Consider the following 22,139-nt stretch of genomic DNA (forward strand, 5'->3'; position numbering starts at 1 on the left):
CTCAGCATGAGGAATTGCTATATAGTCAACAACATAATGCCAGCGCCTCCTGCTGGTCAGGAGGAGTGGTCTTTCTGAACTGATTAACTGGAACCAATCAGAATCTCTGATGATTTTCTTTCAGACGATATTAGCTGTGAAGTGGCACTTCTTAAATAAACTGAATTGAATGATGAACGACCATCTTCCCATTGAATCCCTTCCAAGATTTAGTTCTAAATGACTAAAGATCCATAATCCCAGCAGCTGAACAACTAAAGATCACATCTCAACATTTGTGTCTCTGGACAGCAGTGTTAAATTTAGACGTCCTGGTGATTCCTGTGGGGAACTTTGAGGAAGTTAGAGGAACACCTACAGCCGCGCTCACACACTGACAGAGCTGTGTGTGTGGGGGGGGGGGGGGTGAAGTTGGATTAAGCCTGATGACATAGTTTCCAATGGAAGCTGCTTGGATCCTGGAGCAGGAACTGGAATGACGGATGATTCCCTCTGATGACATCAGAACCTCAGAGGAGGAAAGTTGGATGAAGTCGCTCAGAACCAGTCGAACCGCAATCGCCTTAAAATGGAAACCATTTCAAATAATTCATTTCATTGCGGATTCAGAAGAGTCCATCTGTGTCAAAGGAGCCTATTGATAGCAGAGAGCGTCTCCTGCTGCTGCCACCACCTGCCGACCCCCCCTCCCTCTGCCCCATATCGATTAAAGAGTCTGAACCTTGCCGTTGTTGTTGCCCTCGTCATCGTCGTCTCGGTCGCTGAAGCCGTCTGTGAATCCGGCTCTCTGCTCTCGTCTTCACCATCTTCTGCTCCTCTGCTGCATCCTCTTCGTCTTCCTCCTCTTGCTCCTCTTCCTCCGCCGTAGCTCTGTTTTTCTGGTGTTCCTCTCCCTCCCTCTCTGCTGTGAATCATGCCTTCTGTCAGAGGAAGCTTTTTTCTTTCTCTTTTTTTGACAAGCGCTCTCTGCCAACCAACACACCGACGCAAACCCTCCTCCTCCTGCTCTCCCTTCCAGTTTTTATTTACCTCCCCTCCCTCCATCGCTCCTCTCTTCCTCTCCTTCTCTCTGCCTCCCATTTGCAGCTTTAAGGGCTTTAAAGGCTTCAGAGCCACAAAATTCCCTCTTTCCATCTCCATCTGTTCTTTCTCTGTCTCCCTTCTTTACCCTTTATTCACCAACATTTCTATTTTCTGATCCAATTTACTTAAATCTATCTATCTATCTATCTATCTATCTATCTATCTATCTATCCTTTGCTCAGTCTCCCACACACTCTTTTCCTCTGCAGCTCTCTCCATCCTCTCGTACCTCTCGGTTTGCCCTCTCCCTCCCACTCTTCACCTCGGCGTTAATGCAACACGCATCGCTGTGGAGGCGGCAGCAGCAGAGTTACAGCAAAGAAAGAGCAACAATGGATCCTCACATGTTGAGCAGAGCTGTTTAAAAGCATCGTGATCATCAGCATCGTTTGTCCTTTCCTCCTCGCTTACCTGTGTGGTCAGTGCATTGATGGTTCACCTGCAAAGTCTCATTGGAGGAAGAACACTGCCAGCTAGCAGCTAGCAGGAGCAGCTGTGATTGGTCACAGTAACACTCTTTATCCTCCAGAAACCACAGAATGAAGAAGAGACTTCAACGAATGAACAGCAACTAAAACTCTGACAGAACCAAACCCAACCATTTAAATATCCACCACAACTTTGAAGAACTCTGATGGGACTTGGACTGTAACTGACAACATGAATGCAAAACAAAATCAATCTGAGTTCATTCAGAAACAATCAAACTCGGCGTTTCTAAAACTATTCAGACACCACAAACACAAGCTGGCAGGCTAGCTTACCAGACTGCTCCAGTACTGGACTGGTTCCAGTCTGACATAAAGAACTGGGATTTAGTTTTTCAATAGGAAACATCACATCTGTCGCTTGACAGAAGTCACATGTTGGGTTCCACAAGGCTCAGTCCTCGAACCTCTCTCTGTATGTGTGTCATAACTGGCTCAGGTTATGACAGGAAATAAGAGCAGTTACCATGACGACGCCGATGATACACAGCACTACATTATGATGTCACCAGGTGACCTTTGACTCCGTCTGGTCACTGAACAGATGCTGAGAACAGATAAATGGGTACATGAGACAAAATTTTCTGAACAGAAACTGAAGTTATTAAAGAGATACGATCTAGAGTTATGTATCTAGAGCAGGGGTGTCCAAAGTTGGTCCTTGAGGCCCGGCATCCTGCGTGTTTTAGTTCTCTCCCTGGTTTAGCTCACCTGGATCCAATGATGGCTCATTAAAGGCCTGAGAACATTGACATGCTGTGAAGATTGTTACTACCACCAGGGAGAAAACTAAAACATGCAGGATGCCAGGCCTCCAGGACCGACTTTGGGCACCCCTGATCTAGAGCAATAAATCTAGAGTTACAGATCTATGTCAACGCACATCTTCAGTTCTTCCAGCTAGAAGCGGGAGATCGGTTTAACCTCTGACTTGAACTTTCAGAGCCACAGAAAGACGGTTCTAGAGTCGGCACAAAGTCAGATCTTGGTGCAACATGGATGTACTAAACAGGAAATAGAGGTTCAAGCTGGCATGGAGCAGAGAGCGCCCCCCGCTGGAGTTTTGGAGTCTGACTTTTCTCATGCTTCCAGTAAGGCACACAGACCCACCAGTCTAATCTGGTTCAGCTGATATGTTTCCATCTCCCTTTTTTTTTTTTTTTTGCTTGGCTTAGCCTGCCTTACCTTGAATCTTAACTGATTTACTTTTCATATCTTTGACTTTCCCTGTATTAGCCTACCTGACCATAACTCACCTCTGCTTATCTTATTTTTGTTCAATCCAGGCTGGGTTAGGGTTGGTTGCTGTTTTCCCCCTTTCTCCACCAGAGGGCGCCAAGAGGTTGATTTCTGGAGAGCACGACAGGCGGCTGCCGGTTTACCTGCACACCTGAAAGTCATCTGATCATCTGGAGGAGTGTAAGAGGAAGGAGCAGCCAACACTTCTTTGCCAGAGTGTCAGCCAGTAATGGTACTTCAGGCCTCAGAGTTTTCTCCTTGTGGTTACCTTGTTGTGAACTTCCTAGTGATTCTTTGTGTGCCTCCTCCTCAGGTGAACCCTCGTGACGTCGTGGATGTTACCCACAGATGCCTGAGTTCCATTGACGCCCTCGTTAGTGATGGGCAAATGAAGCCTCATGAAGCAATGAACCTTTCCAGCCCTTTGGTTTGCAAAACTCACTAGTGACATCTGCTGGTGAAACTGTAACAGCCTTGTCACTCAGTTGGATCATACTTCCAAAAACTACTAAATGTAGTATTGTCACTAAGTTTTCATCAAACTCATGTTTAGTAACAGGTGAATCACTGAAACCATATTTAATTGTCATATGTTTTAATTATTAAAATGATTTCTAGCCAATCTAATCCTGGTTTATGTTGAACGTCAGTGGTTGTGTTGGGTTTTCTTTTATATCATAGACAGATTTGACAATAAAGACATTTGATGTTTTAGTGTCTTGAGAGTGCAGTGCATGTTGGGACATTCGCTTTTTTTTGGATTTCTAATTGGCTCTGATCCCCCATATTTGGCTACATGTTGAATTTTAGTTCTGCAACAAGATTAAATCTGTTTCTGCTGTGCAAGACTGATATATCTTTGCTAATCAGACTACAAATAATAGTGGAACTTTGCAGAAGGTGAGAAATTGGGAGGTGGAGGGTTAATTATTATCTAAGAAGATTTTTACAGTGACCTTGCAGTATTTTATCTCAAAGTATTCCCAGATGTCAGATTTTCCTCTTGCTGGCTCCATTTAAGAAAATCAAGTTTATTTGTGTAGCACGTTTCAACAACAATGCAGTTCAAAGAGATTTACATCATAAAATCACAAAAATATAGTTATAAAAAAACAACATAACCTACAATTGATAAAACCAGTAACAAACATTACATTTTGATGAGTGCCATCATCAATACACATCAACTATGTTGGTCAATGTTCATTTTATTTGGCCACTGAAGACAAATATTCTCTTCTGATGAGAGACCAAATGGACAACTACCCATGACACAGCAAGGCTCATCGTGCTTTTATTTTGAAAACCGACACGCAAAATGAAGCAGTCACGTGACCCATGCAATGCGAGGCTTCGTTTGTTGCCAGTCACGTGGTTTTCAGTAAGACAACACAAGCCTCGAAGCCTGGATTCAGAAGGCCCATCACTAGCCCTCACCGTTTCCCAAACCTTCCAGGATCTCTCAAGTTGGCTGTTTCCGTCGCTCTTCTCATCTGGAAACTCAAGAACTTACCTGTCCGTTCTCCACCACTGTCCCTCCGTCAGCCTAGCAACAAGCCCTCCACCTTGATCTCCACCCTGGTAACCATAGTAACCTCCTCCTGGCTCAGTTCTCCACAAACCCAAGTAAGACCAGTCCTGTTTTCACATTTCTCATTCCACACATTCCTCAAACTCACCTTCACTTTTCTTCTGCTCCAGTGATCCAGAACCCTGTTGCCGCCGCTTGGACCCGCAGTTCTGATTGTTTTGTTATTCTTTTCAATAAACCCTTTAACTGATTTCTGTTCTCCGCCTGGTGTTTCTGCATGTGGGTTAGAAAGTTGGAACCCATCATGACAATTTTAGCTTGATTTATCCTACCTTACTGCCCTAGCTTCCCTGAGCTTAGCCTGTCTTATCTTATAAGGCCTTGTCTTTTGTAGTTTACCTTAAATTAATGATCGCATCCTGACTCATGTCCTACCTATGTTAGTGTTTCTCTCCTCAACTTGCCCTGACTTATCTCTGCATCTCATATCAGTGTATTTTTTTTATTTTTTGCTCACCTTAGCTTAGAGTTTGCTGCTATATTTAGTCTTTCAGTATCTTGGTGTCAGGATCTTTGGTCGTTCTGGGTTTTCTGATCTGATTTGTTCTCAGTCTTGTTTCTGTTCAGTTCAATGCCTTTCTAGTTTTATTCTTTGCGTTTAGTAGTTCATTGTTGCTGTTCGTTGCCTTACCAGTGTACTGTCCCTCACACCTGCAGCCCATTAGCCAATCATAATCAGTTTTTCCTTTTAGCTTTCCTCCTGTCTGGTTCCTTCTGTGACGCCCGTCATGATTGTCTCTGTACTAACTTCCCGTTTGTTCCTGCTTTTTGTGTTTTGCTGCTTTATTGTAAGATTTTGTTGTCATTTTTATTCTATGCCTCTGCATTTGGGTCCACCATAAGCTCAACAAAACTTGATGCTTAGCTTGTCTTATTTTAAGCTAGCCAGGTTTATTTTAGTTTTCTATCTTAGTTTTTCTAATCTGTGTTTTTTTGATTTCTGTTACCATAGAGTTGCTCTTCAAATCATAGCTTAGTATATATAGCTCCTCTGACCAAGCTATACTTTTCAAACAAGTCTATTCTGCGTTTGTGTGATTTTGTCATTGATTTTACTCACTTTTAATAAAGTGTTTTAACATTGTGCTTTGACTGTTATCCTCCGCAATTACATGTGTAGGAGATTTTTAACAAAGTGCATAGGAAATTAAATTAATTATTTTATTGTTATTATATCCACCCTGACTTAGGTTATTTTGGTTTGCATTATCTTACCTCACCTGAACTTTCTATGTTGCATTTTTTTTAATCAACCATAAATTTTGCTGTCTTCCTGTATCTTGGCCTTGTTTATCTTATTTTAGCCAGTCTTAACTTGGCTTACCATACCTTAGCATAGCATTTATCAGTAGTTAGCCTTTTGTTCCCCTATCCAGTCTTAACTAGTAGATTTTTGTTTTATCTTTGCTTATAATTAACATACCTAATCTTAGTGGCCCTTAGTTTAATGTAAGCAGAAAGAACAGCCCCTCTCGATCATATTTTCATTCTGTGATTGATGTTCTTTAAAGCTGAAAAGTGCTGGCAACCCTTACTTTATGTGGAGGGGTTAAAGTCAACCCACCAGTTTGTCTGAGTCCAATGGAGAAAGTCGCTGATCTGCTGGTATTTTAACCAACAACAACTCCTCTGGTGTGAAGAAGAGCTGTGTGTCTGGTCCAGCATGAGGAACCCTGCAGCAGCAGCAGACCCCAGAGACACTGGAGGAACCGGAGGAGGAACTGGATATTCACATCACATTGTTCAACCTGAACTAACAATATTTATTGATCTTCTATAGAAAAAATGAATGAATCAATCAAATTTTATTTGTATAGCACATTTCAGCAGCAAGGCATTTCAAAGTGCTTTACATAATTAAAATAAAAACAGCATGTGACATTGAATAAACAGTAAGAAAGAATCGAACCCAGGGTGTACCTAATAAAGTGGACGGTAAACATCCAGGTGTGAAGGCTGGACTGAGACTAAGAAAAGGTAGAGGAGACGAGGACTGGACCGGATCATGAGGGACTTCGGTTTCTCTGTCCACCAGATATTTGGTTTGTGCCCTCGCTCCCTCTAGTGGCGACTGGCTGCCACTGACACACGGCTGAGGTCACTCACACCTGGCTGTCATGTTTCGCTGAGCAGAACCGCTGAGAGTCCACAGGCAAAGAGACATTCACACAGGAAGCAGCTGCACAGTCCCCACACTCGGCTGCTCTATGCATTAGAGAGAGAGAGAGAGAGAGAGAGAGAGAGAGAGAGAGTGAGGGAGGGGTAATGCGGTGTGTGACCATGCAAACTCCTACAGCTGTCACTATGGCAGTGCTTCTCAGTTCCGGTCCTCAGGCCCCCTGTCCTGCATGTTTTAGGCGTTTCCCTTCTGCCACACCTGGTTTGTATCTCTGGTGATTAACAGGTTTCTGCAGCACTTGATGGTCATGCCATCATTTGAATCAGCTGTTCTGGAAAAAAGGCCCATCTAAAACATGCGGTGAGGACTGGAATTGAGAAGCACTGCACTATGGCAACATTTCTTGCTGTTTCCTACTCAGCGTGTGATGCTAGCTCTGGTTGCGTCCTGAGGCAGGGAGTCCTGCTAACAGCGTCATTTGTGCTGTTCACTGTGCTTCACTGTGAGCAGAGAAACCTCCAGTGAGAAGCGATCTTCCAGAAAGAGGAAGATGAAGCAGGAGCAGTGAGTTTCTATGAGGACGAGCGCTGGAAGAGTGAGGCCTGCAGAATCAAAGTTACACATTCCTCAGTCTGGAAGGAGACATCTGGAAAACTTTAACCACAAAGAGGAGGGGGGAGAAAAGGACGAGTTTCAGTTAGAGACATTATATTTAAAGGTACAGCGACCTAAAATTACAGCAGGACTTTGGTCTGACTGAAGCTTTGGAGCAGAGAGAATGCTTAGAGAGAAAGAAGGCAGAATCGGTGGGAGGAAGTCTGACCAAAGTGTTTGGCCTCTTCCTTTCTCATGTTGAGTTCAGGAAGTAGACACAGAGTGAGGGAGGGCTGAAGCAGACTAACGTTTTCCTGCTGCCTCGCTGTTTTTCCCTTTTTCAGCCCGAGTGAGCAACAGGAGGAGAACTGGAGGCGGAGTTTCCCATGGAGCCGAGAGACACAGAACCGTCGACTCGCCGGACTCTGGAAGCTTGATGGAGGCCAGCGGAGCTCCCCAGGACGCAGGGTGAGTTCCTGAGGTGGCCGTGGAGGAGACTGAGGAGGGGGCCAGGGGGCAAGGAGCAACATGAACCAGAGGGGGGGCAGGTTCTGCTATGAACTGGGGAGGGGGTGCTACGGAGCCTGTGGCAGCAGGAACAGATGTGATGACTCAGTTCCTCCGTGGATCAGCAGCGGGTCCAGAACATTCTACTGCCTCTTGGAACTTGAACTGCAGGATAAAATCCATCAAAACTGCTGAAACATTTTCATCAGACATTCAGAAACTTGGACGGAGACCCAGATCTGCACCAGAACTCAGTCCGGTTCAGTTTGTTCCATAATCTGATCTACAGAAAGAGAAACTCGCTAATCCACATTTATTCTGGGAATAAATAGTTTTCATGGCTTCATCAAAAGCCATGAAAACTTCTCAATCCTGGAGACTGAGTCTGATCACAGCGCCGGATCCGGTCTGGATCCGGTTCTGCTGCCCAGCAGATGATTAGTAGAACTGCATTCATCTGAGACGGGAACCTGTTGGTGGGTCGGGTCCGGTCTGTCAGAACCGCCTCCTGTTGGTAACTTTAAATTTTCAGATCTTCATTTCTGGATTTCCTTCATTTATGTTTTTAAAGTGAAAAATGTTTTGATAGAATAATCTGAACATCCATCCATCAGTTACTGATTATCAGAGTTCTTGTTCCCATAATGCATCAGTCGTTGACCCGCAGTATCACTCCTCCTGGATCCAGATCACGAGCTCCAAAAGAAAAGGGCTCAGCTCTGTTAGGTCAAGGTTCATGACATGTTTCTTCTTCTTTGCAGCCACAGCGGCCCCCTCAGCCATTCATCCTCCCTTCCACCCGCCAGGCCGGGCCGGCCCCAGCCCCCGCACCCCCTCCTAAGATCCTCCCAGCTCCCAGCGGCCTTCCTTCCTCCTCTTCCTCCTCCACTCTCTCCCATCGTCCTCTCCTCCTCTCCTCCCCCCGACCTGACCTCTGACCCTGTCCCAGCCCCTCCCCCCGGTCCGTGTCTGCTCAGCTCTTTGGACCGGCTGCTGGGGAGCGTCTCAGTGTGGCAACCCAGAGGCCTGAGTCCAGACACCGCCTCCAGATTCCTGGAGAACCAGCCAGCAGGGGTAAGACTTTAATTGTTCCCTCTCTGATGTTCCCTTTCTGTTCCCTCTAACGTTCCTCTGATGTTCTGCAGACGTTCCTGGCTCATGCTGCAGCAGATCGGGTCACCATGATCTCGGTCCGGCTGCCTGATGAAGGCGGCGCTCCGGCGGTACGCGGCGTGGCGGTCCAACAGCATCACACCTGTATGGGTCACATGATATCAGCACAGAACGAAGCCAGGTTTTCGTCATGCGGAGTGAGAACCGAGCTGATGTAACTTGTACCTGATCCTGTTCTCAGTTGTTCACCTGGAGGGATCCTCGCTGCTCTTTGACGACGTCTTCAAGATGATCTCCTTCTACTGCACCAGCAGGTAAAACACACACAACAGGGAAGCTAAGCTACGGCTTCAGCCTGTCACAATAAACAAATCAATTATTTATTGTTTTTCTCTTTTTACCAAAAACTGAATGATAAAAGTTTCTATCCTGGTGTTTTGGTCTCAACCTTTTTTGTTTACACAAACTTATTCATTTTATTTCTTGTTTCTGTTTATTTTGGATTTTTCAAATGTCTTCCAGTTCAGGCATTTAAATGTTCATTAGAATTTAAAGTTTATTGATCCTTGAGAATCTGTTCTTGCATTTTTGTCATTATTACTGTTGCATATCAAAACAACAACTATGGCAATTTATCATCCAGCAAAATTTGTTATGACAGGCCTAGCTATGCTATTCTAAGCTAAGAGAAGCTAAGCTAAGGGAAGCTGATATAAACTGCAGGTTTTTGTTTATATTTTTATGACCTGCTTCCTAAACAAACTAGAAATGTTGGCTGATCTTGCAGATATTTCCTGTTTTACTACTATTAGTAAAACTATAATTAGTAATTGATGTGTAAAACTGTTGACCGTTTTTAAAATCAAATGACTTAAATTGACGGATGGGGATGCACCATTCTGCCAGATGATTCATCATGAGCCGTATTTTCTGCTTTATCAGCCATTTCCTCTGCTAAGCTGATTATTTTGTACTTTCTAAAGTTAAAATGTGGATCCATAATCATGTAAAGCTTTCTTTAATCCAGTTGTGATTTTTATGAACTTGATCCTCCAATCAGAGACATTCTTGCGATGCCATTGAAGTTACCTCTGTCTGTTGCCGTGGCAACCAGGGAAGAGGACCTGGAGGTCCTTTCTGCTTTGGGTGCAGGTAAAGAAACCCGTCTGCTTCACTTCATCGTCTCTGAGGCATTAAACATTTCCTGAATGCTTGTGCTGCAGATTTCTGGATGTCTGACCTGAACCAGAGGCCTCAGAACCCGGACTGGACCGTTCAGCCCAACTCCTACCTGTATGTCAACCCAGTGCCTGTGGAGGGGCCCAGTTCAGAAAGAAAATCCTCCGTCTCCAAACCACAGTCCTTCCTCAGTGAAGCAGTTACCCCCTCCCTGCAGAATGGAGAAACGTCAAAGAAATTAACTCCACAGGTCAAAGTTCCCAAACGGCCGCCCCCCCGGCCCCCCAGCCTGACTTCAGGCCTGACTTCAGGCCTTCTCTCCTCTCCTCTCTCACCTCCAGCTACGTCTTCTGGTACTCCAGAATCTGACAGAAAAGAGGAAGGAAGAGGAGCAGTGAGTGAGAAAGAAGTGAGGAAGTCAACATCGCCTCCACCGCCGAGACCTACCGCCCCCCAGCTGCCCCAGGGGACAGTACCTCCTGCCCCCCAGCTGCCCCAGGGGACAGTACCTCCTGCCCCCCAGCTGCCCCAGGGGACAGTACCTCCTGCCCCCCAGCTGCCCCAGGGGACAGTACCTCCTGCCCCCCAGCTGCCCCAGGGGACAGTACCTCCTGCCCCCCAGCTGCCCCAGGGGACAGTACCTCCTGCCCCTCTCCAGTGTACCTCAGGATGCCAGCTGCCAGCCAAGGAGGACGGACAAAATCTTGCAAAGAACACTGAGGGAGAAAAGAGGAAGGAGAAATGGGGAAGTAGGGCAGGTCTGCTGGGCGAGGAGGCTGAACAGGAGGAGGTGGTGAAAAGGAAAGCGCAGGAGGAACAAGAGCTGAAGCTGGGGAAGGAGGACACGCTAAAGACCAACTCCACATCTTCTCTGGCAATAAAAAAGCCGTCTCGCCCGGTCCCGCCTCCAAGGACTAAGCCGTCCCTCGCCAACTCAGCTGGGGGCTCCAACCAGGCAGCTGGAGGACTAACAGATCAGAGTACAGGGATGAAAGTTCCCCCTCCCTCACCGACTCAGCGCCCAGATGTGTCCCTGTACTCGCCACAGGGGGCTGCTGGTCTGGCAGCTGACCTCGATTCCTGCTCAACCAGCAGCACAGAGGAAGAGGGAGAACTTAACCAGGAGCAGGATGCAAACCCCAGGTGGGTCTTGTGGGGGGGAGGGGGGGAGTAAGGGCCGGTTGGGTGCTTAAATCCTTTAGTGCCAGTCTCAGTCGAGTTTCCGGCCTTTCCATGTCTGCTGGCCTGTTCTGTGTGTCTCAACATGACAAATAATGAAAGTGTTGAGAAAAATCAATCTGGTGATGCATTTGATGTTTTCCTGCTTTGGGATTTGTTTACTGGAGATCTACGGTGTGAAATCCAGTGTCCATCATGACTGCGTACATGACTCTTCCAGCACATTGCCGTCATATTTTGGTAGAAATGTGTGATGAGGATAAGTTGTTCTGGGACATAGTGTATGACTTTTCACAAACCCGCTGCCTGGTGAGGAACAGCGTCAGCATAGGGGAGGGTCAGTGATGGTCGTGGAGGCAAAGTTGGGTTCTAGTTGTTTTGGTTGTGTAGCAGTGAAGTAGCTGTACCACGGCTGGCATGCAACATGATCACCATGGTTGTGATGCATCGACGTGTTCCCATGGCAACACAGAAGGCTGGGGGCCATAGGGCTTTAAAACAGGAGTGCCCAACTCGTTCACCCAGGCAGACTTGGGCAAGTGATGTCTTGCTGTGTCTTCCATCCAGGGTTCCTGCAGACAGGAGCTGCACCAAAGCAGCCGTCAGGAGAACCCCGACTATCATGTTGGACCGAGCCCGCCACCGTCTCTCTACTGTCCTTACTGGACTCATCTGCCATGATGGCCGCCTCACCAAGCGAATCATTGAGTTGGCCAGAGACCCTGTTAGCTACTTTGGTAACCTGGTGAGTATGGTGAGGGGTCTGTAACCTTCATCGGCCCATTAACCACCTGAATCTCCTTCACTTTGTGTTCAGGTCAAGGACCACAGAGCTTTCACCCTGGAGACAATGTCCAAGCATATGACGTCCACAGAGCTTCTGCAGGAGATCAGACAGATGATGACTCAGCTGAAAAGTTACCTCCTGCAGAGCACGGAGCTGCAGGCTCTGCTGGAGCCTCAGCATCAATACACACAAGACAAGCTGGGTAACTTTGACCTCTGGCCGCTGTCAGAGCCACTGACTGCAGCCTCTGTCATTTCCTGTCGTATCATGATACTGAAATATGCTTCCTGTGACTAACCAGATCATAGGCTTCTTGTGTTCAGTTTCATTTCCATAGAAGAAGTCAGTTTGTTTTAACTCTGTTGCACTGTGGGAACTTCCAGTTAAGGGGTAGTTGCCTTTTTAATAAAACTACAATCATTGCAGTTTGTTATACGCCTCATTAAAAAGAGTGGAGAACAAGAGGCACGAGCTCTAGGCAATGTGGAAATAATTGGTGCTGTCTGCAGCAGCTAGTAGAGTGAGGTACTTTCTGTGCTGTGCAGAGAGTCTGGTGGAAGCGGCTCTGTGTAAGAGCGTCCTGAAGCCGCTGAAGGAACCGATCTACCGGAGCCTGGAGAGGCTGCACACCGAGAGCCGGAGGCAGCTGGAGCAGAACCAGGTGGGACAAAATATTCACACCCCCACTGAGCCTGCTCACAGTATTTACACCCTCAAGTTACCTGCCCCCTAATCCTCTGTCTGTCCCTGTCCCCCTGACCCCAGGCCGTGGTCCTGGCCAGCACCACCACAGCGTTGGGGATCTGCACCTCCATCCCGGAGGCGGCAGCAATGGAGCGGATCAGCCTGAAGCTGAGCAAGCTGCACCAGGAGTATTCCCCCCAGAGGAAGATCCAGCTGCTGCTGAAGGCCTGCAGGCTCATCTACCACTCCATGTCCGTCAGCTGCCCAGGTCAGAACCGCTCAGTGTTTAGATCACCCCCAAAGCAGATTAGCAATGTCGGGTCCAAACCGGTTCCATGCAATTCTAGCTTGCCCTGGTTCAGAACCAGAACCTTGAATCAGGGAGCACCTAAACCCATTTGGACTGGACTGTCCTCTAATGTCCCATCTGTCCAGGGCGGGCCCACGGCGCCGACGACTTCCTGCCTGTGATGATGTACGTCCTGGCCCGGTCCAACATGGCCGCCCTGCAGCTGGACGTGGAATACATGATGGAGCTGATGGACCCGGCGCTCACCCAGGGCGAAGGTAGGGCAGGGGAAGTTAGTGGTCTATCTTTCCTCCTGACTTTTGCACTGCAGAACCCAGGCTGACGCTGGGCTGATCGACTTTGCATTAGCACTTCCAGCCCGGTACCGCCCGGCTCCCTGCAACCCCGAGAGCTGCGGTTCCAACCGGGCCGGTCTGGAGTTGGCTGTTGATTGGTTCATTGGCTGTGGGGGCGGGACAAAGACCAGATCTCTGGGTCAGAGGAGCGCTCGACTTTCAGTATGCTGCATCAATAAATTCTCGTCATAATCTATCTAATCTATACTGGGATTACAATCGTCTCTTCTGCCAAAGATTTTAATAGTAAATGTAAATAACATTTCTCCAATTGAACCAATCAGAAGTTTTGCCAGGCTGTGAACGATGGGATTTCCACATCTGGCGTCGCTCCAGCTGGGAAATCCCACCTGGTGTAGCGGTAGTCCAGCTCGACATTCAGATGAGATTTTTTTTTTTTTTTGGTGAAATGCAGGGGTGAAAGTAGTTTTAAATTCTTGGGGGAACTATGACAAAAAGTTTCTGTGCTGATTAATTTTTTTGCGAAGTGATAAAAGCTGGTAGCTCTTTAATTGCTACAAAATAAAGCTGTATTTCCTCCTTCAGCCCTCTGGCTGCCATGTTGACACCTTGAGATGCCATGAGACCTAAATCCTGAACATCATGGCATGGAGAGCATCCCAGTTTTCCATGACAGGAGGAACCACAGAGCTCTGTGAGGTTAAAGCTCATCTGCTGAAGTTGGGATGTTTTTCCTCCAACAGGATCCAGAGGAATCACCTCAAACCAGATGTTGGACTGGATTTTATTTCACTGTCATTTGTGAATGATGACCTTGTTCAACCTTTATAGCTCCACTGTTGAAAATGAGAAGCTATCATTTCAGAGAAAGTCTCATCAACATCAATATTTCCACTAAATAAGAGGCAAAAAAATAGTTTGATAGAGGAAAAGCCTCTCAGACTCGAAGCGAGATGCCAGAGAGCAATAAAACTATTATTTTAAATTAGACAATTAATTTCACATAATTATCGCGGTAGAAGCCATTTGTTTGTTAAATACTTAATGAAACATATTTACCGTGTTTGATTTGGTTGTGAACGACTCACAGACCAAGTTTATCGTTTATTGAATGTCCAGAAACTACGGCGGCTGTGAAGGTCAAATTCAGGCGCAAGGTAAAATAACCCTCATACAGGGTGAAGCACGCCCGTTGCCATGGCAACCGCCGTGAGCTGCGCAGGGACTACATTAAAAACATTCAGTCCGTTACGATATCAGGTTTGCAGGCTTGATATTTATGTAGTGATCATTAATAATCCTCTCATGAACACAGCGCTGGTTGATTAGTTCATTTTAAGCTCCTGCTCTGTTCGTTATTTTAATAATGGAACCGAAACGCACAGAATTGCCCAACACCTAGTAGAAACAATGATTACTGAGATTATTATTGTTGTTGGGTCATTAATTTGAACACGTTTAGTTGATGTTTTATTTTTGTTCTTTAATAAAGTTCTGAACGTTTTAAGCCAGTCAGAGGACCTGCTGGTCTCAGCCTCCTGGTGGCTCAAAACCTTCCGCTATCGACGTGTTGGACCTGCTATGGCAAAGCACGAACAGTTCAGAAACTATATGAAATGGGAATAAAGATATTTAACTGATTAAGTCGTGTTTTAGATTGTTCTTGAAAAACTAGTCAGTCACGGCTGCACAGTGAACCTGTTGATTCTTTAGAGCAGACAGCCGCTCCTCTCTCAGGTACTGTGAACCCCGCTAAATCTTTTAGGGGGACGCGGTCCCCGACCGTACCCCCCTACTTTCACCCCTGATTAAATGGAAAGCTCCCTCAGCTTCCACACTCATGAGCGCACACAGAAAAAACAGGATGGGAAACCCAAGAAGGAAACTGTCCTGCGGTCGCCTCGGTAACTGTAGCAACAGATCGATTTATGTGACGTATCCTGCTGAATGCAAAACCACCAGGCCCATGGCACCAATAGGACCGGGTCGAACCGGCGCCAAAAGGGCTTAAATGGAGTCGCAGTTCTGAACATTGAGGCTCCGTTTGGAAAGGTGGTCAAAAATGAACAATAATTTAAAATTTGTTTTATTGGCAGAAAATGGTGGTTAATTTTCATCATGTTATTCATCTTTTATAATTGTCCCAGTTTATAACTAAATATTTAAATATAAAGCTCAGAGCTAAATGTTTAGTTTTAAATATTTAATTTGATGTGCAAATTAATTTGCCAAAAACAGGACAGGGACTGCCAAAATAAAAGCTGGGTTTTCTGAAATGCTTTATAAACTCCAGCTTTTGAATCACTTCATCAGTTGGTGGTGACCTTTGACCCTGAATTTGACCATAAGCTGGTGGTGAGGCGTCTCCAGGTCCAGATCTTCCCAACTGAACTCTGTGGTTTGGTCGAGGACTTGGTCCTCAGTGACATCACTTCCTGTCCATGTGTCTGAGGTTCCTACTACCTGACCACCACCTACGGCGCGCTGGAGCACATCAAGACGTTTGATCAGCAGAGGTCAGCGACGCGGCAGCTGAGCAGAGAGGTCCAGGACTCCATCCACCGCTGGGAGAGGCGACGGACCCTCAACCAGGAGCCGGGCGGCCACGACTCTGTTCGGGTACAAAGGGGACAAGGTGACCCAGGGGATGCAGAGGGTCCAGGTGAGCTGCCTGACGTTGAAATGCTGTGGTTGTTCCTCTGCAGGACTTCCTGACTGTGTTTTGTCCTGAGATCGGCGTCAACCCGAAAACTCTGGGCGTCCTCCCCACGACAAGCATCCAGGAGCTGACCGAGCAGTGCGCCACACGCTTTGAGCAAGGTACCGGTCTGCTGCTACCTCCCACATGTGACATCACTTCCTGTTCCCCATCAGGATCGAAAACACAGCTGTGATGTGGAAAAACTTCTTGACTAGTGGACCATCAAATGGACCATCAGAGTCTGGAGGTTCTGGAGGTTCTGACCTGTCCTCTCTGTCTCCCAGCCGGCTTCACGCTGAGCGTCTTTGTGGATGGAGTCCTGCAGCCTGTTGCTCCTACAGACCGGGCCCTGAATGTCAAGAACCGCTGCCAGCCCGGAGCCTACTGCTTCCTCTACCACCCCCCCGACCAACCCAGCACCCTCCAGGTCCGGCCCGACCGACCCAATCCCCCCCAGGTCCGGACCTGTCCCTCTGCCCCGCCTCCTCCTCCGCCTGGTGAGGACCGCCAAATCATCAGTCCTGGGAAACTGGAGGAGGAGGAAGCCCTGATTGACCTTTAACCCTTGAAGCATCTGAGGCAGAGCGTTGCCATGGTAACTGCATGACAGAGCAGGAATGTATTTTGACCTTAGAACTGAAGCTGAGGAGAACCTGGAGAACCGAATCTGGACCAAATGGATCAGAACACGCAGAAGGACTGGTCCAGATCCTGGTTCTGGTTCTGAGGACTTGGATCGGTCATTCTTTCTATAATAAAAACCAATAACCTCCCAGAATGGCTTACTGATGATGATCATCCTGTTCACACAATAAATATTAATAGGAATAATCATTTAAAAGTGATTATTACTCAAAATAAATTTAGTTTGGAGAAATAAAATTTAAAGTTAAATTCATTAAGTGCTAAAATAGTGACAATAATTTCAATAATTAATTTCAAATGCATTTTATTTCATTCATTAATGGCCGATTAAAAATCTGATTCATTAACCTGCTAACTGCTGGTTTAGTTGGATAAAAAACTAAACTAGCTGATTAGCTCTTTATCCAAGTTTCTAGTTTTACTAATGATTGCCATGAACATGAACTGAAGTCCAACATTTTGTCCCACAGAATTCAGATTTCAACATTTCTAGTGCTGCCACAACCACAGAATTAATTTATCAATAATTGAATGAATTATTGGTTAATCTATTAATTGCATGAGCCAAACAACAATTTGAATTCTGATTCCCCACATGATGATGAAGCTTCAGGCCTGAAGCTGATCTGTGTGTGAGTTGGTCAGGGATCAACATTCAGGTGGGCCGTTTCGCCTGCCAGGTTTTGGGTTCTCAGGCGTGGAAGCTCACGCCGTCAGAGACCCGCCGATCCACGCGGCCACCATCTGAGCCACTTCCTGCCCCGCATCCAGGACAAAGGCGTGCCGAATGCCTCGCTCACACAGCCGGATGACTCCGTGCGGGAAGTCCCTCCTCATGTCCTGGAAGTAGCTGACCGGACACCAGTGGTCCGTGGCTCCATAATAGAAAATGAGCTGCAACAGAAACAGGCAGAACTTTGAGGTTCTGATAGAAATGGTGAGGCGTTTATGACCTAGACAGACGGGTTCTTACCCTGTCCAGGTTCTTCTGGATGGTAACGTTATCTCTTTCCTGAACCATCCTCATTTCCTGGCCGCCCAGGTACATGGAGTTCACTGCAACCAGAACCAGAACCATGAAGGAGAGAGCCGTACAGCAGAGGGAGAACGTTCATCATGTCTGAGTTTCAGAGCATCAAACCTTCAGCAAAATCACTGGATCTCACCGTACTTCAGTCTCTGGAGGAAATATTGCTTAGCTCAGTAATTCCTGAGCAGAGGCGGTCCTAGCCTGTTTGGTGCCCTGGGCGACCCGCCTTCCCGGCGCCCCTTTCCTCCTAACGAGGAGTTTGTGTTGTGGGTGTTTGTGGTGTGAAGGTCATCCAGTTTGTCCTTTTTTTTTTACAAAATCTTATTATATAAAACATTTCCCTGAGCTCTAATAACTGAAACATGAGGGCTTTAAAATGTGCAGACATTCCAATGTCTTCAAATAAATGTATTTATAATATCCGAATCTTTAGTATCTTGTACCACTTTGTCTCCAATAGAGCTTCAGCATCAAACATTGAGTACATAAGAAATGAGGCCACTGTGTTAATTGCATACGGTACTCAATATCAACAATTTACTAAACTATAATGTTTAAGGACTTCAATCTTCATTTTACTCTCACTCTGGGCATCAGCATAATTTGCAAACTTTAACTTAAGTAATTAACCTTAAACATGTGAACATGCTTTGAAAAATACTTCTTAGCAATTGTTTTTTTTAGTTATCACACTGAATGAACCACATAGCTTCTCAAACCTTTGCTATGTGGAACAGATTAACATGGCGGCCTGCCTTCAAGACAATACACAGGGCAAAGCTGTCCCACCTCTACCGGCTGCCCCTCACACAAAATGCTGCCCTGGGCGGTTGCCCACATGGACATGAATACTAGACCCCTCATAAAGCGGGTCGGCCCGTTGCTGCGATACGTCACAGCGTCCGCCATATTGAATGTGGCCAATGTGCCAGTAAGCTAATAGGTAAATGGACCGAATGTCACAAAGTGCCGTTCTACAAAGTACTTTAAATTAATTCCTGTCATTGACACATTTTCTCACACACACATATTAGTGTGTGTGAGATTTGGCAATCAGAGAAATGACTAAAGAGAGTTTCTAACTTGATGTGATTAATTGTTTTGGGGCATTTCTGAATAAAGAGCACAATGTTTTTGATAGAAATTAAAGAACATATTTACATAATTCCATAATTTAATGTACATTTAATGTTTCAAGATATGAAGCAAAAAATTTTTAATTTTCTTTTGACCATTTATTGTAAAGACAATAAGCTTTGATAAATCGGTCATTGTAAAACATTAGTGACATGATTTTGTTTTTTCCTGGAAAACATTATTACAGTATGATACGTCAACTCTGCTATAGGCAGCAAAGACAAAGAGTGAAAATAATTCTAACAGAGTAAATTATTTTTATTTCATTACATGAGCTGTATTAATACATTAATACTTCATATTGAGATATTTTTCCTAAAAATACCCAAAAAGTGAAAGAATAAAAGTATCCAATAAAACAGATTTATTTATTTATTATACTGGGAGCACTGGTCACAGGCTTCAGTCTGCTGGTCACACTGGGAGAACTCAATGACTTCTGAGACGTCCTGGTTCACAGGCTGAAGCCGAGGATAAAAGAGAAATGATCCAAAAGTGTAATAGAAAATACATACGATATGTTTCGTATATGTTTCCTTCACCTTCATAACAAGCCATTTTCAGCATGTTGGGCTCTGACTCGTAGCATCTTTATAGCTAAATACCGACATGGAGAAGCTGAGCTGGAAACAGACTGAAGAGCAGCAGCTCCAGCTCTGATCCTGACTGATCTTTCCTCACTAAATCCTCTGGTTTCTAATGAACTTCTCCTCTAGCAGCGGTTTCTCATCAGCTCTCATTAGAAAACAGTGTGAAAACGTTAGCTGCTATGCTAACAATCAGCGGTTATTTCAGGCCAATTTAGCTACATAGGAAATATTTTTCGGTTGTTTAGAACCGAATTTCTGGCTGCAAAGTAATTCTGATCTTTCATCCTTACCTGGGGAAGGTAATCCTAACGAATCCAGTTTGTTTCGTAAAACGGTTGAAACACACAGAACAGGACTGAAGGAGCTCCGATCTGCTGCCACATACAAGATGGCGGCGACATAAAGTCGGACTCAGCCTCAGTGAGGGTCTAGTATTCATGTCATATCAGAAACAGTCACTGTTCCTGCATATCGATAAAACAACTGGAACGTTTCTGACAGCAAATAACTTTGTGACAAAATCTGCCGCTGCATTTTTAAAATAATCAGGAAAAGCTTCTTCATTTGCTGACAGCTTAGTTTTAAGTTGGTTTTCTTTTAATTCAAGTGTTTTGAGATATTAAAAACTAGACATTTGCTGACATTTTGTGTTTTTGCAGTAAAAATATTATGGTAAAAGCCAGACCACTAGATTTAGGAGGTTGCGTGATGCAGAGGAAGATGCTGACCGCTCGCAGAGACCCGGTAGAACCCACCTGCACAGTCTCCAGAGAACATGTCCAGCACCGGCCGCAGCACGCATGGGTCCAGCGCCGGCACGCCGCGCAGCAGCAGACGGACCAGCAGGGCGGCGACGCGCTGCGGCAGCAGCGACAGCAGGAAGAGCGGCAGGTAGGCCAGGTAGCGCAGCTGGCACAGCACCGGGGTCATGACCTTTCCCTGCGGGCTCTGGGCCATCCGCTCAATGGTGGGGAACAGCAGCACGGCCTTCAGGACCTGCCGGAGGACGAGACGGGTCAGCGCGACCCAGACCTGACCCAGTTCTGGTTCCGGTTCTGGTTCCGGACCTCCAGCTCGGGGCTCCTCCTCATCATCTCCAGGATCATGTAGCAGCCAATGGAGTGGCCCACCAGAACCAACCGGGTTCCTCTGGGGACCCGGTCCTGGATGAAAGCCAGCTTGTGTCGGATCTGTCCGTCCAGTCCGAACACGTCCTGTCGCGCCGCCGCCGCACCATCTGGACCCCAAGCAGACATAACCATCAGAACCGGGTCCGACCCACTTCTGCTGCTAGAACCAGGCCGGACCAACAAGGTTTTGAGGCCAGAACCGGACCTACCTTCTACGAGGTCCATGGAGTCCGGAGGAGCGCAGTGGCCGGCGTGGCTCACCGCCCAGACGGGCGTTCCCAGCAGGCCGTGCAGCGTCCGCATGAAGCTCTCATAGAAGCCCACGACCCCGGGGTTTCCTGTGGGGACAGGAAGTACTGGATCAGCTGATCTGGACCCCCAGCAGGAAGTTCTGACCCACCTGGGATGAGGAGCAGCAGCACTTTTTCTCCTGACAGCTGAAAAGAACCGAATTTCAGAACCTCGGTGGCTGCTCCGCTGCAGAAGAAAAACTCTGACTGGGTCTCCATCCTGGGCCTGCCGGAACCAGAACCTCCCGTTAGTCCGGTGTTCTGATCGGTCGGAACTCTTAAAGGTTTCGCTTTCAAACTGACGTTGTCGTCTTTGGACCGGATTCTCTGCAGAACCTGATCATGGTATTGATTCATTTATTGAATCCAGACAGGTTCTGGACGGGTTTGGACTCCCGGGTCCACCAGGAGACTTTGGACCAGAGAGAAATGATGGAGTTAAAGGTTCGCGTTATTCCAGCAGATTACTGAATGAACCTTTGCTCTGATGTTATCAGCTTTTATTCATCTGTGAATTCTGGATTGATTCTTGTACAAGAACCGGATCTCTTCCTGGACCGGTATGTTCTCCTTGGCTGTCAGTTACGGTTCTGATTCGGGTTCTGATTTTGCTACAGAACAATATTCCCTAAATAAATAATACAGAAGAAAGAAATTAAAGCAGCGAAACTGTCCCTGAACGCATCACCATGTCTAACAGCACCAACCCAAAAGTTCTCCCGGTTCTGGAGGAAACCTGGCGTTTGGACCGGTCCAGGAGTCTGCTCAGGCAATCTTGTAGAGCTTACCTGGTAAATACGGTCAAACGAGCTGGTCATCGATCATGATCGATCAGAGCTCTTCTTCCGGTCTGGTCATGCTACTGCTCTCTGATTGGCTAGCTAAGTTGTTGAGTTGCTGCGTTTGAGGCGCAGCAGAGACTCGGAATTTCTGCCGTCAGAACCAAAAGTGCCGAAGTCAGAAGATTCTGGATTTAATCAATTGATGTTAGACTAGCAGAAAATCCTGCTCATGGTCACGTGTTTCCCACAAAGCTGACGTTTCCATGGAGCACTGAAAGGTGCGCAAAGGTTTCTGAAAGAAGAACTGGATATCAGATGCGCCCCCTACTGGTAAAGAGCTAAAAAAAGAAAAAAAAAAATCTTAGGATGCCAGTGTAACACCGGTTTGGTGCTGGTTCGGTTCTCCATATTGTGTTCCGAAACTTGACCTATCATTTTATTTTTCTCCACAAACCCAAACAGTTTTGGAGAGAAATAACAGTTGGAGCTTTACTGAATGACGACGCACCGTCTACGTCATCAGCATGGTTGTGTACTTGCGCCTGTTCTCTATCAGTTAGCCAAACGATAGCATACATGCAACGGAGTTCAGTTCAGCACAAGTTATGACGTAAATAAGTCATTAAATTGTCTATAATATCACATAATATGATAACTAGATAGAT

At 46.3% G+C, this 22,139-nt stretch overlaps 2 protein-coding genes and 1 long non-coding RNA gene across 4 annotated transcripts; 1 reads left to right on the top strand and 2 right to left on the bottom strand.

The window, feature by feature from the left end:
• Positions 1–6,187: 6,187 nt before the first annotated feature.
• LOC148152647 (uncharacterized) lies at positions 6,188–7,076 on the bottom strand. The gene is made up of 2 exons (XR_015762193.1): positions 6,938–7,076; positions 6,188–6,606 (listed from the first exon to the last, which is right to left on the bottom strand). It is a non-coding gene; the product is annotated as an uncharacterized LOC148152647 (long non-coding RNA).
• On the top strand, positions 6,980–16,648 carry rin3 (Ras and Rab interactor 3). The gene is made up of 15 exons (XM_088003420.1): positions 6,980–7,238; positions 7,459–7,582; positions 8,383–8,695; positions 8,767–8,878; positions 8,976–9,048; positions 9,795–9,886; positions 9,958–11,056; positions 11,660–11,837; positions 11,910–12,081; positions 12,425–12,540; positions 12,645–12,831; positions 12,999–13,130; positions 15,622–15,788; positions 15,875–15,989; positions 16,155–16,648. Exons 2-15 carry the CDS (start codon positions 7,551–7,553, stop codon positions 16,430–16,432), a joined length of 3,066 nt encoding a protein of 1,021 aa, XP_087859546.1. The 5' UTR covers positions 6,980–7,238; positions 7,459–7,550; the 3' UTR covers positions 16,433–16,648.
• A 154-nt stretch (positions 16,649–16,802) lies between these two features.
• Positions 16,803–21,705, bottom strand: ldah (lipid droplet associated hydrolase). 2 transcript variants are annotated; one of them, XM_014975876.2, is made up of 7 exons: positions 21,481–21,705; positions 20,803–20,918; positions 20,612–20,740; positions 20,340–20,509; positions 20,028–20,268; positions 17,489–17,571; positions 16,803–17,409 (listed from the first exon to the last, which is right to left on the bottom strand). In XM_014975876.2, exons 2-7 carry the CDS (start codon positions 20,909–20,911, stop codon positions 17,221–17,223), a joined length of 921 nt encoding a protein of 306 aa, XP_014831362.2. In that variant the 5' UTR covers positions 20,912–20,918; positions 21,481–21,705; the 3' UTR covers positions 16,803–17,220. The 2 variants fall into 2 exon arrangements, with proteins under 2 accessions (XP_014831362.2, XP_014831363.2); XM_014975877.2 differs by lacking the exon at positions 20,803–20,918 and having other exon boundaries at positions 21,481–21,702.
• Positions 21,706–22,139: the final 434 nt, after the last annotated feature.

Source organism: Poecilia mexicana, unplaced genomic scaffold (genome assembly GCF_051168715.1).
Source record: "Poecilia mexicana isolate PSO_F unplaced genomic scaffold, ASM5116871v1 scaffold_23, whole genome shotgun sequence".
Classification (NCBI taxonomy): domain Eukaryota; kingdom Metazoa; phylum Chordata; class Actinopteri; order Cyprinodontiformes; family Poeciliidae; genus Poecilia; species Poecilia mexicana.

Bases quoted from the DNA above. Each gene is read 5' to 3' on its own strand.
- rin3 (XM_088003420.1), top strand. From the start codon at position 7,551: ATGGAGGCCAGCGGAGCTCCCCAGGACGCAGG. The intron at 12,541-12,644 runs GTGGGACAAAAT...CCCTGACCCCAG, and splicing joins GGCAGCTGGAGCAGAACCAG to GCCGTGGTCCTGGCCAGCAC. The intron at 15,990-16,154 runs GTACCGGTCTGC...TCTGTCTCCCAG, and splicing joins CGCCACACGCTTTGAGCAAG to CCGGCTTCACGCTGAGCGTC.
- ldah (XM_014975876.2), bottom strand. From the start codon at position 20,911: ATGGAGACCCAGTCAGAGTTTTTCTTCTGCAGCGGAGCAGCCACCGAG. The intron at 20,741-20,802 runs GTGGGTCAGAAC...CTGTCCCCACAG, and splicing joins GCTGCTGCTCCTCATCCCAG to GAAACCCCGGGGTCGTGGGC. The intron at 17,410-17,488 runs GTAAGAACCCGT...TTTCTGTTGCAG, and splicing joins TCCAGAAGAACCTGGACAGG to CTCATTTTCTATTATGGAGC.